Here is a 12,546-nt window from a genome sequence, read left to right on the forward strand (position 1 = left end):
GCAGAAGGGGGATGGAGGAATTCAGGCCTCTCTGGGAAGCAGCTCCCACTGAGCCTGGGCCTCCCACAGCCCCAGTTCTGCTCTCCTCCTGCCCTGTTCCCTGCAGAGCCAGTTCCTGTTTGTCAGGATCTGTTCCCAGCACAGGGTCCTTCCCTACTCTTGCTTTTATGCAGCACTGCTGGAGCCTGATTCCCCCCCAGCCATGGACATGAAAGGCTGTTCCAAGGCTGCCACAAGCTGCACAGGGCAGACACTGACTGCACACCAGGGGAATGCTTCCCATATGCCTTTATTTGCAATGTTACAGGACTTTTTTACAGGCACTGTGCATTGGTGTTCCAGACCAGTTTGGAATTTTTTTTCTGTATTACCCAATGACCAAGAGGTGTGGTGGGAGCAGGGAAAATCCCTCACAGCAACCATTCCAGCCTCCAGGAAAGCATAAGACATCTGAGAGCAACAATCTGCTTCTTCTGAAGCCACAAAGCGAGGGATCTGGTTTATAAACAGGCTTAAAAAATAACGTACATATATAAGAGCAGCTCGAAGCTAAAGTACAGCAGTAAGTGGTACATAGCTACATAGCATATCTGTTCACACCCTTTCTCCAAAGTTGGAAAAGGCATGGCTTAAAAACTAAAAAAACACAGTTAAAAAAAAAATATTCCATGCATTACATTTTAGTGTTTTGTGCAATTAAAATGGGATGAAAATAAATATAACTTAAAAAAAAAAAAAACCAACCTTTTCCATGACACTAATGGAACAGAGGCAAAGTCTATAAGGCACTTCCACATGGGCTAGTCTAGAAAGCCTGGCAAGGAGCTAAAACAGTGCAACCATTTACAATGGCATCTGATAAGCACAAGACACCTGTCTGGTGAGCTATGAACTGAGAAAAACCTTAGGAAACTTCAGTCCTTGGGGAAGAGGCTTGGCTGCAGATGCCTTGGTGGCCAACTCCTCCTTATTGCTGCAAGGGAGGTCTCCTCCTTGGGTGCTGGACCCATCAAACTATGGCAGAGGGGCTCTGGAGCCCTGCTGCTGGGGAGTGAGAGGGGACAGTGGGTTTGGGGATGGATGGATGGAGCAGGTGAGGGATCCATGGCTGCCAAGCTCCTGCACCACCCCCTGTGCTGCAGGTTCCTCGAGGCGGGGGCTGCCGCAGCCTCCCCTCCCCGCCAGCCTCTCCAGGGATGACCTTTGGCGCAGCAGCCCTGCCACTGCTCACTTCAAATGTTCCAGGAAGTTAAAAAATAGCCTCCACCCTAAACAGGGAACTGGGTGTTTTCACAGGAGCAGGAGCACAGGGGCCCTCACATGGCCCCAGCAGCACAGCCACAGGCAGCTCTGTGGAAAGAGGGGGAGGCACAGGGATGTCTGATCCCAGCTTTGCTTTGCCAAAGGTGTCTAAGCTGGGTGCTGCCTTGCTGCTGTGAGCCTTCACCTGATGCAGATGGAAATTATGGACACGCTCCAGGCAGGAGGATCGCCCTGGGCTAGGTGTGAGCATTGGTGGCGCTACACGTGTGCTCAGCTGCTGACAAAAAAGACTGATCGACCTGGATGGCCACTTTAGGTCTCATAGTAGTCCTTTATGAGCTATTTTTCTCAGCTAGGGAGGATTGGAGACCCCAGCTAAGGCAGGCTGGAAGCAGTTCCTAGCGAGGGAGCTGAGGCTCTAGAGAGGAGCCCAAAGTTTTGCTCACCAGGGCACTCAGCATGGGGAATGTGGGTGGGAAGCACCTGGCCATGGCAAATACCTGTGCCTGACTACATGGCTCTGCAGCAGGAGGGAAGCCCTGGCCCTCCAGTGCCACTCAAAAATAACAGCAACCTCTACAAGATGTCTTGAACACAAATTAAACCCCAAATCTGCCCTTCTAGCAGCTCTCTGAAGGACTTGGCACAGCCAGCTCCCTGGGCTGAAAGGTGCTGGCAGAGACAACCAAAGGGCTCCCACTACAGTGTCCTTCACCATCTCCACACCTCGCTCACACTCTCTGACTGCCAGAGGGTCCCGGGCATGGTCACTGAGTGTTTTCAGGATGATCCCGGTGAAGGAAGAGGCTCCTTCCTCTGCCAGCCCTCTTAACATCAGGCTGAGCAAGAGACAAAAGCACGACAGGCGAAGCATGCCCTTGCCCCTGGCCACCTGCTCCCACTGACTCTGCAAAGCCAAGGTTTCAAGTTCAGCTTTTGTTCTGGCAGGTTAGCTCTCTATTTACAGGAGGTGGGGGGGGAAACAACCAAGACAACCTAAAAAAAAACACAACAAAAACACATTAAATAGGGAGAGTATAGCTTTCAAACAGGGAGGGCGAGGGCTGGAAAGTGTCTTGTAGTGCAGTTCAGAAGAGTCAGTCGGGGGCAGGCTGGGGGGTAGTGGCAGAGTTGGATGCGCAGCTTTAATGCAAGTCTTCGCTCTGGGACAACTCTGTCAGGATCTGAATGAGGTTGTCCAGCCCCCAGAGGTAGCCATCCTCTCTGTTCCCTTCCACCCAGGGCACGTTGTGCTGCAGAACTTGTCCCTCTGGCAGTGGGGTGGTTTTCCCAAAGTCAATCATCCAGACTTTGGCTTGTTCCTGCTTGTCGTGAATGAAGAGGAGAGAGCTCCCAATTACCTGTGGAGAGGTGAGACCAATTAGTGGTGCACCTGTTGTTCATTTTCAGCCCTCTTTGGGGCTTTTAGACACCTTGCCTCAGTCAGGCTGCATTTCCAAGAGATGCTGCTGCAATTTTGCATGAGGAAAAGCAAGCTCTGTGTGCCACCGGTTGTGTTTGCACATGCAAATGGGGCACTTGGACAAGCTGATTTACTCATACAAATCCCAGGTCTTGGCAGAAGGAGAGGATCAGAAAAACATGGGCATGAAAGATAAAGATGTCACTTTGGAAAATGGGCTAAGGTCCCTTAGCAAGGAATGAGATGAACTGTCTCAACCTTCAGATGGGGATTTTTTTCTTTGTGATCAGCCTGTGCTCTTCGCACTCACCAATCCTGCAGACACCCCTGCAGGGATGGGGACACTCCAAGTACAAGTAACTTGCAACCTGCTGTCTCCTGCTTCAAACACCATTGAATTACACCAGACTGCCCCTAGAATATCCTCCTGGCACTCACAGCACTCTGGGGATGCAAAGTATAGAGCTGCATGGATTTCCTTTTCTCTGAGTTCACTTGGCTGCCTCTGCTTTGAATGGCTCCTTCATATCCATCCTGAACAGCCTTGGGGGAAATCCTGCAGCAAGCAGTGGCCTGGGCAAGACCAGGGAAGCCAAGAGGTGTATTTGGGCTCTGACAGCAAAAGTCTCAAGGCCTGTTGCAGTGGGATGAGACCCCACAAGCCCAATGGTCACCACACACAAAGCAGAGAGATGCTCAGCAGCTCAGCATCCTGACCCACCCTGGCTCACAGTCCCAGCCAGGCTGACAGCCAGCAGCAGCTCTGCTGTGGCTTCCCAGTGCTTAGGAAATGTGTATTAGTATCAAGCCAGTCACCATCGTGCTCTTCTGCTTAATCTCTTCTTCCAGTCAGAAGATTTTAGCAGGGGCTTATACAGAAAAGCACCAATGGGTGGATTTCAGAGCTGTTCCAAATGAAAACTGCTTTCCAAATTCTGATATGAGTGAATTGGTGAAATACAGACTCACCTGCCCCTATGTCACAAATAGGGACCTTGGTGACCAGAGTGCAAGAGCTGTAGCAGAGGTGATGCAGAGCACTGAGAGCCACGAGTGCCCCTTACGGTGTGTAGGTACATGGAAGAGAACCCAGCTGGTGTCAGCCCTCCAGACCAGCAGCACTAGATGTTACTGGGGACTCCCACATCCCTGCTATCAGCAGGGCTTAGCCTGAGGTTTGCCTTTAGACAAGGGTTTTGAACAGGATGCACATAGTGTTTGCAAAAGCTGTTATGAATTTACATTTTTCAGGAGACTTTTTCCTCCAGTGTGTTGGGAAAGCGTCCAAGGTCCAGAGATGCGTATTATTTCCAAGAAATGCTTATCTTTAGCTCTCCTCCTGCTAACCTCTGTCTTGGCCAGGATAGAGCATTCTAAATTTAAGGAAAAGCCTTTTGCTGACATTCCTCATTTGTGTGTCCTGGACTGCTCAATTCCCTTGCAGCTCCTTGGAGGAGCCCTGCTCAGCAAGGGCCTCATGGAGGGACACAGAGCTTGGCAGACCTTCTGCTGTGCTTCATCTCAAAGTGGGATGGAAAGTCAAAGCTGCTGCTTTTTAATTTTGAAGGAGTGGAAACTCCTTTCAAACCCTCTTTGAAAGGCTGCTTTGTTTCTGTGTTTTCAAATGAAACCCTGGCACTCAGTTTCAGGGAGAATTTTGTTTCCTGTGTTGAACTGCCCTGAAACCCTCAGTTTTGACATTTCCCTTCCAACTGCCTTCCAGGCACTGCCACCAGGAGGCACAGCCCCATCTGCCTTTGGCCCCTGGCAGGACTCTCCGTGTCTGGCTGGGGCTGAGGTGCCTCTGGATGAGGGACAGTGGGCTCTTGGAGCTGTGGCTCCTGAGCCCTAGGACTCAAAGGTTCCTATGAGGCTCTTTATTCCTACACCACACATGACAAGGACACGTACTCTCGTGTTTTGTTAAGTAAATGTAACAGCAAAATTATTGCATTAAATTGTGGAGCATTTCAGTTCCTGAAATGGCCAAAAAAGATAGTGTTCCCTCCTTGTTTTCCCATCAGCACTGAGTCTTCACTATAGAAAATGTTGGTATCATGGGCACTCATTTCTGTATGAAATTCCTTTGAAAGGCAGAGTTCATACTGTGGTGCCCCAACCAGCTCAGGAAAGGCATTTTTGGGGTGTCTGCAATTTATGGCTGTGTTGAAGCCTTGTTTGATCATGTGGAGCAACTGTCAGCCAAATGATACCTGACATGCATTCAAATAGACATTTCTCCTGAGAAAACCCCTGTGATTTTACACTAGGGAATCTTCCCTGTCATAAACAGCCCGAGTTCCTCCTAGATCACTTTTAATCTGTTTGAACATTGGCTTTCAGTGGATTTGAGCCCATGTCAGATGCACAAACATTGTATGCTATCATCTGTATTTGCACTTAAGTATTACATACACACATGAAAATACAGATATAAGATTAAACCAGCCCCTGACTTTGACTTCTCTCCTTGGACAAGCTAGGATTAAACAGTTTGCCTCTCCAGGCAGATCTATATAAACAGCAGAATTACCTCATGGCACTTGAAGAACGGGGAAGTCTCCAGGGTAGCACGGATACCCTTCAACCGGTTAAGGTAACTGTTCTGGAATTACAAAAAAAAACCCAAATCCAAGGCATTAGTGTTGCAGGAAACCTACATAAAAAGCACTGCATTGGGGCAGACAGGAAAGTCACCCCCATGGCCAGCATCCTCCCACAGACCTTTCATTCTGGAGAGTTTTTTATGATCCACTTTTCCTTTTGGTTTCTACAGCACCCTGAGCTCCTGTGGCTTTCAAAACTTAGTGAAAGCATCTCTTTTGCTGAACTGGTGCTTTCTGCAGAGTGCCCCTGCTGCATCCATGGTGGGAACACTAGTTCAGCAGCTGCTACTTCTTCCTCTCCCCTGCACTCCCTTCATAGATCAACTCTTCACTTCATCTTTCTTTTTAGCACTCAGGCAGTCACACATCACGAGACCCTTCTGCAACTCTGTTATCAGCACTTTTGCAAAGCTGGTCCCGTGGGCAGAAGGGCTTTCACCATGGCCAGCACACGGGTCAAGAACCACAAGCCTGTTTGAGCATCCCTGCCAATTGCTGAAGGCACTAAACATTCTCAGGGGGCTCCACTGATTTTGGGGTTTATATAGCAGAATCAAGCACAGAAACACACACACAGCAAGTATCTGAGCACTGTAAAACACTTGCAAGGGGAAAGGTGGGATTGCTGTACAAAAATGCACTGGCCAAGGAACCCCACCCAGAGCCATGGCATGATGTGTGCTCCAAGTTCTTTGGGGTTAAAATGCAGCCAGGCAACTTCACCTTCAGATCCAGGAAAATCCCTGGGTAACTCTTGTGAAAGCAAGCATGCCAGTTTGAAGGAGACAGTGCCAAGGGCCACTCCAGCTGGAGCCTTGCACTTGGAAACTTTATACAGTGCAGCTTAAAATGGGAGTGCTTTGTCAAATAGGTTATTTGACACAGTTAGTGTAAATTGTTTACATTCTCCTGGCAACTTAGGGAAGCTTGGAAAACGCTGCCTGTGGCTTGCCCATGTGAAGTGTGCCTGGCACAGGATCACCCTGCTGCGAGAAGGGCACAGGCAGCCCCCCATGCAGGATGGGAGCCCCCAGTACACATACTGGGGTACAGAGAGGGCTTGGGGTGACCACCAGCCCAGGGGTGAGGGACAGAGCATGGCTGTGACTCCTCAGTGGGTTTTGGGAGCCAATCCTGGAGATCCTCAGCAGACTCAGACTCAGACTCAGACTCGGGTCAAGCAGCGCTGCTACAGCCAAGTCCCCTCCCAGCTCTCCACTGCACCAGGACAGTGTTTCTCTTCAACATTTCTCATGCTTTTTAAGAGACATTGCTTGGGCTTCAGCCCTGCAGGCCAGGGACCTGATGAGCTGAGGCCAAGCTCCATGGAAATGCCCTCTCCAGGCAGTGCCCCCAACATCCCCCACTCACCAAAACATTCCTGTTTCCTCTGGTGAACTCGCTGAAGGCCTCCATGACTTGTTCCTTTGTCCGTGTCTTCTTGAAGTCCCGGTTCACAGTGCCGTCCTCTTTCTTGAAAAGAAGGGACAGGGCTGAGTTGGGTGGGGAGGGAGTTGGGGCAGGAGCAGTGTCCCTGCAGCCATGCATGTTGCCAAGCAGGATGTGACCAGCGTTTTTGGCAGCTGAAGGGTCTGTCTGTGGAGCAGGGGTGAGCAGAGGCAGCAGGTCTCTGCTTGCACATCCCAAGTTATCCCACAGCCCCAGTGCATTCATCTCTAATGCAAACAGAACTCCCCATCATCAAACACTTGCCCAAGGTCACTGGCAATGTGGACAAACTCTCCTCACAGACTCACAAACTCTCCAGGTGCTTGCTGCTAACAGAGGCTGGAGACCACCTGTATCTGGTGTTTCTGTGCCCAAATGGCTTCCCATGGCTGCTGTGGCTGAGAATGGCACTGACACCAGCCCTGGACTGTCTCCCTGGCTTGGGGAGGACAGCAGAGCATGATCATAATGGGACAAAACTGAGCGTGGATGGGAAAGACATCTCAGGAGCAGGAGCAAAACTGCTCTGTGAGAAATCCTCCTTAAGGACCATTGCAGCAAGGAGCAAGCCCATGGCTATCTGGCCTCACTTGATAGTCCAGGGATCACAAACCCTTCAAGGCAGCAGCCTGGCACTGAGATGCAGTGAGCAGCCTTGTGCTCTCCTCTGCCTTTTCCCGAGGCACATCCATCCTTGGCCTGCCAAGGCATGGCTTGCCCACTGCAGGGACAACACTCAGCCCTGGCCCAGAGGCTCCTGTCTGAACCTCTGGGCAGCTTTGTAGGTCCCTCTCCATTTCCCTGGTCCTTCTGGGGCTCTGACTTTTACATCAACTCATTTCATTGTCCAGAGGGGCCCTGGGACAGGCAGGCAGATCTCACTTCCTGGATACAGGGGCTATTCTAAACCACACTTGCTCATGCTCACAGCTCCATTGCAGGGCTCCATCCCACTGCTCCAGACAGCTCATTTGCACACAATACAGCAAAGGGACAGAGGCCAAAAGACATCCTATGGGCTGGGGAAGATGAAGGATGAAGAAGCAGAGCAGAGTCTGGGGGAGGAAGAAGGCACAATGAAATCACCTGCCCTGGAGGTTTCAGACCCATCCAGGGAAGTGGCCCAGCACAGGGCAATGTACATCCTCCTGGAGAGGTGGCTTGCTGTGGGCATGGTGGCCAGTCCAACCTGGGGGAAGGTCAAGTGCCCAAGGCAAGCCTGCCACCAAACCAGCACCTGAAGTGCAGTTTGGGATGAATCACACAGCACACTTCAGCTTCCAGCTTGTGTTTTGTGTAAGCATTAACAAAGGTGGTAACAAAAGCAACATAGAAAAGAAAAACTCCAGGAAAAGCTTTGTTTGTACCAATTGCACTGACTGCACCCAGCTTCAAATCACCCTGGACTCAGCCTGACCATTGTGCTGCCACAGGGTCCAAAAGCAATGCTCAGGGCTGGCAGAGTGTGTATTGGCAGGGGTCAGGGACAACCTTTTCGCTGGAGACTGTGCTGCAGAGCTGGGATCTCTGCTCTCAGCTGTGACCTTGCTGAGGATGCTCTGGTGGCACATGTGTGGCGTTTGGGGGAAGGGCACTTTGCTGCTGTATGTCCCTCCTGTGAGCCCCTGACGTGGCAGCTCAGAAATGAACCCACCCTCTCCCAGGGGGATGATCAATATCAACCTGGAGAAGGGCCACAGCACTAATTCCACGTGTAAAGAGCACAACTTTCCACAAAGCATCCAAGAAAGGAGATGGACTTCTAAGTGCTCCTAAAAATAAACACAAATCACAGATGGCCTTTCCGATAAGGCAATCTCAGCTTCAGGAAGGCCAAGCAGCCTATCCCTAGTGCTGCTCCCGCCTCCTGCAGCTTCCTTGCCCAGCCAGAGGTTGCTGCCACCAGGCTTGACAGCTGCCATGACACTCACAGGTATCTGAGCCCCCAGGGGGCTGCCTTCCACGCAGGAGCAATGTGAGGGGGGCTGATAAAGGCTATCACTACCTCCGCCCCAGCAGCGATTCCAGCTCGCGCTGGCGTCACTGGGGCAGGGCTCAGGTCAGCCAAATCTCTGCACACTTAGGGGGAGGCTTTCCTGGCTGGTTTTGGGACCCTGCAAACATTCCAGCCCTGTGGAATGCCATCCCACAGTGGCCTTGCTGCAGGCAGTGGTGAGTAAGGCTCAGAGCAGGGCAGCAGCTCGGGAGTGTCACTTCTTTCAACTGGGCCACCAGGGATCACTTGTGATACTTTCAGTATGGAAATTTTATTAATAGCTACTGTTTCCAACAGGTTCAAGCTATTCCAGAAAGTCAGATGAAAGTCATTATCTCCTTTTGCAAAGGAAAATTTCCATTTTAAAGAGGAAGAACTGGATCTTCAAGGCCACCTGGGAAAGGGAGAGCTCACTCAAGAAAGGGTTGCTATCCTCATGGCAAGCCCTGAGCTGCCTGTTTGCCTTACCTGACTGTGCTATCCAAAAAGCTTCCACTGCTCCCCTCCTTCCTTCCTATAACCCCTTCCCACATGTCCAGGGTCAAATCCTGTCCTTCCCTTGCACTTCTCAGAGCTCTCCTCTGGCAGCCCCCATCCATGAGCGAGGGACAGGGCAGATTCACCACTGCTCTCCCCAGGGAAGCATCCACAGCAAGAAATAAAACAAGGGAAGACACCAATGGCACCTTCCCTGACACAGAAACTCAATCCCAGAAACAGGGATAACAGCAGGGATACAGCAGAGCATGACTAGCCCTGTTGGAAAAAAAAGCCAGCTGTGAAACAGCATGAACTGCTAATGCTTTAGCTTAGGGGAAAATAACCCAGAAGCTGAGGGATTTAAGGAGAATTACAGTAATTAGAGCCTTGATCAAATTAGTCAGCCCCCTAGCAGCAGCAGGAATACTGCTGGAAGCCAGAACTTCTCAACATTTTTCAATTAAAGGGCTGCTTCACCTCTTTGAAAAAAAAATCTACTGCTCAGATCAGGCAGCAACTTGTTTATGGTTGGCTAAACAGAGGTACAAATCTCATAACTCCTTTATGGCTTTTATTTCCCTTCACAGGGTTTTTTGGCCTCCCTGGGGATATGATTTGTTTGGGGTTTGTTTTGGGTTTTTTTTTTTTACATTTTTTAATTTCAAGTGCTTCATATATAGCCTGCCCCCTAAACATGCCCAGACTGGGAAGCACCACTGGAGGCCAAGGATATATCATGCTGGACTATAAATAGATATTTCTGCTTACACCAAGAAAGCAGGGGAAGAACCAGTGCATGGGAGCTTTAGTCCCAATTGGAAATGCTGCCAAGGAAGTCTAAAAAATCTGTTGTGAGGGCTTTATTGGGGACCAGCTTCACTTGTTTTAATTCTGTCATTTTGACACTGCTATCTTCAGGCAGGAGGTTTGGCTACAGAAACCCAGACAGGCACTCTGGGAGAATTCTGCCCAACTTGGAGAGGAGAAAAATAATCTGTGATCAAGAGACAGAAACTCCTCCAATCAAGACACATGCAGGTATGAGCCACTGTTTCCACTAAGAGCAAGTGGCTGCTCTGAGCTACTGCCTGGGCCCTCAGCAGCTACCCAAGCCTGAATTACTGCAAACACAACTTGACAGAGCTCCCCGTGGCTGCCAAGGCAACACCATGCCCAGGCATGCAATGAAACCCTTGGCTCAAGTGTGCTATTAGCTTTAATTCACACTGGCTGGCTAGCAAAAGGCATAGGCCACTGCTGGTGCTCATGCAAGCAGTATCACTAATACTCTATGCTTACAGACCTAACTGTTCAAGTGCCATCCCAACATCTTTCTCACCTCCCTGGAGAAAATCTCCTGGGCTGGCTCACCTGCTGGGGACACAGAAGCATCCCAGCTGGTGTCTCCAGAAGTGTGAGTGCTGCTCTGAGCAGGAGCAGACAGCAGCTTACATGTGCATGCAGGTGCTGGCAGAAAGTGCAGCTGTGTGTGCTTGTCCCATTTCATGGGGTTCAGCTGCTGAATCTTCCTTACAGGCTGGTAAACACACCCTCCTTACTGACTGTGGCTGAGCTCACAGCTCCAACCACAGATGGGCACACGTTCAAGCTGGGATTTGGATTAATGGCTCAGCCCAGTGGCAGAGCAGAATTGAAAGCAAACAACTAATTTGAGTCTTCGAGTTGGAGGATGGCACTTTGTATTTTGCAGGGAGGGAGAAATCAACCAAGCAGCTGATGTAATGAGATTATGTCTAAAACCATCCTCAGGATGATGCCCTGAGCTCAGCTGCATTCTCAGAAGAGCAGCAGTGCCCTGGGTGAGGTGCCTGTGAGGTGCTTTGGCTGCAGGGGCTGGGGATGTCCAGATGTGAGCTGCTCTCACATGTATGAGACTGCATGTATGTATGCATGATAAGACTGCATGTATGTAGAAAAAGACATCCCAGTGCCCTGAAACAACTTCCCTTCCTGCTCCCCTTGAAACTCTCCCTGAATTCTCTGCTACAGCTGTTTTCCTATTTCGATCAAACCTCAAATTTACCACTGTTTACCTTGTCCTTTTGGATCATTAAAAAGAGAAAGCACCTAAATTTCTTTATTTTTAATATATTTCTGGGTAATAGCTGTAAACTTTGCCACGATCCCAACTGAAGAGTTTTATCTTAGCCCAAATTCAAAGAGCAGTAGGAGCCTTGACCCAGATTCAGGAAAGCATGTGGTTAAGCACATCCTTACACTCAGGAAAGCACTTCATGATGGGAATAAAGGCAGCCAATGACTGATGCTCATCTACACCTTTCTTGAACCGATTTCTTTTAATTTATTAATTAATTTAATTTGCTCTGTGTGTGTACCTCTGTGAGTTTGGCTAGTGAGCTGTTCCCCTGCTCTGCACACTGGCCAGACTCACCTTGATGCCTTCGATCCTGAAGCCCAGCGTGGCGGTGGAGCTGATGGTCTCCCTCCACTGCATGTAGCGGGGCTTGGTCACGGCACGCAGCACGTTCTCCTCCTCAGTGGGGGCGTCAGGGTCCACCTCAATCATCTTCTGGTACATGTCCTTCCTCAGGCTCGGCTTCTTCCGGGCCTTTATCAGCTCCTCCTCCAGGTACGTTCTGCAGGGAGTGAGGGGGTGTGTGAGCAGGGCACCACATGAGGTGCCATACACCCACAGACAGCCCTCAGCCCAGAAATCAGGCTGATCCAGGAGAGCTGATCCCTAAGGAGTAGTGCAGCATAGGAAATGCTGGAGCAAGCCTCATTGTGGCTGAATTGATCCTGATTTAATTATCACTCCATCATCCAGACCTGATATCTCTTCAGTTCATCAAGGAACCACAACCAGTCTGGCAATAACAAGGGAAGTTATTTCTCTTGCTGCTGCCACCCCAGCAGCCTCCTCGTGCCATCCCTTGCCCTGAGCTTACCCCAAAGTTCAGGAAACCTGAGCTAAACATGACTTTCAAGATATGCCCAAACTGTGCACATGCTCTGGGAGCCAGCTGAATTGAAGACAAGAAGGACATTACTGTGTCCCATCCTTCAGCATCAGCTGCCGCTCCCTTTGAGGATCAGCCAAAGCTGCTCCTGTGCCTCTCCTGTGCTTTTGCCTTCCCTCACTCTGTGCACCACGAAGGCTCTGCCTCACCAGATGCTAAATTGGGTGTTTTTCTGGGGATATTTTGCCCAGTATAGGTCTGCTTCAAGTGGACTTCCTAGCAAAAGCTTTCTCTTCAAGATGAAGCACAGGAAGGGATGCAACCTTGGCCAGGTGCTTACCACCACCCCAGGTCCACAGGGTGCAGCCAGGATGGGGGAATGGGGGA

At 50.2% G+C, this 12,546-nt stretch overlaps 1 protein-coding gene across 1 annotated transcript in view; it reads right to left on the bottom strand.

The window, feature by feature from the left end:
- Nucleotides 1–273: 273 nt before the first annotated feature.
- The window catches only part of ITPKB (inositol-trisphosphate 3-kinase B), a 67,546-nt gene continuing 55,273 nt past the window's right edge, over nucleotides 274–12,546 (bottom strand). Inside the window, exons 5-8 of the mRNA XM_077176133.1 lie at nucleotides 11,631–11,835; nucleotides 6,664–6,765; nucleotides 5,220–5,291; nucleotides 274–2,624 (exon numbers count right to left, since the gene is read on the bottom strand). Of these exons, the coding sequence (XP_077032248.1) occupies nucleotides 2,409–2,624; nucleotides 5,220–5,291; nucleotides 6,664–6,765; nucleotides 11,631–11,835 (595 nt within the window). The 3' untranslated portion in view covers nucleotides 274–2,408. The remainder of the gene's footprint in view (nucleotides 2,625–5,219; nucleotides 5,292–6,663; nucleotides 6,766–11,630; nucleotides 11,836–12,546) is intronic.

Source organism: Agelaius phoeniceus, chromosome 3, assembly GCF_051311805.1.
Source record: "Agelaius phoeniceus isolate bAgePho1 chromosome 3, bAgePho1.hap1, whole genome shotgun sequence".
NCBI classification, from domain to species: domain Eukaryota; kingdom Metazoa; phylum Chordata; class Aves; order Passeriformes; family Icteridae; genus Agelaius; species Agelaius phoeniceus.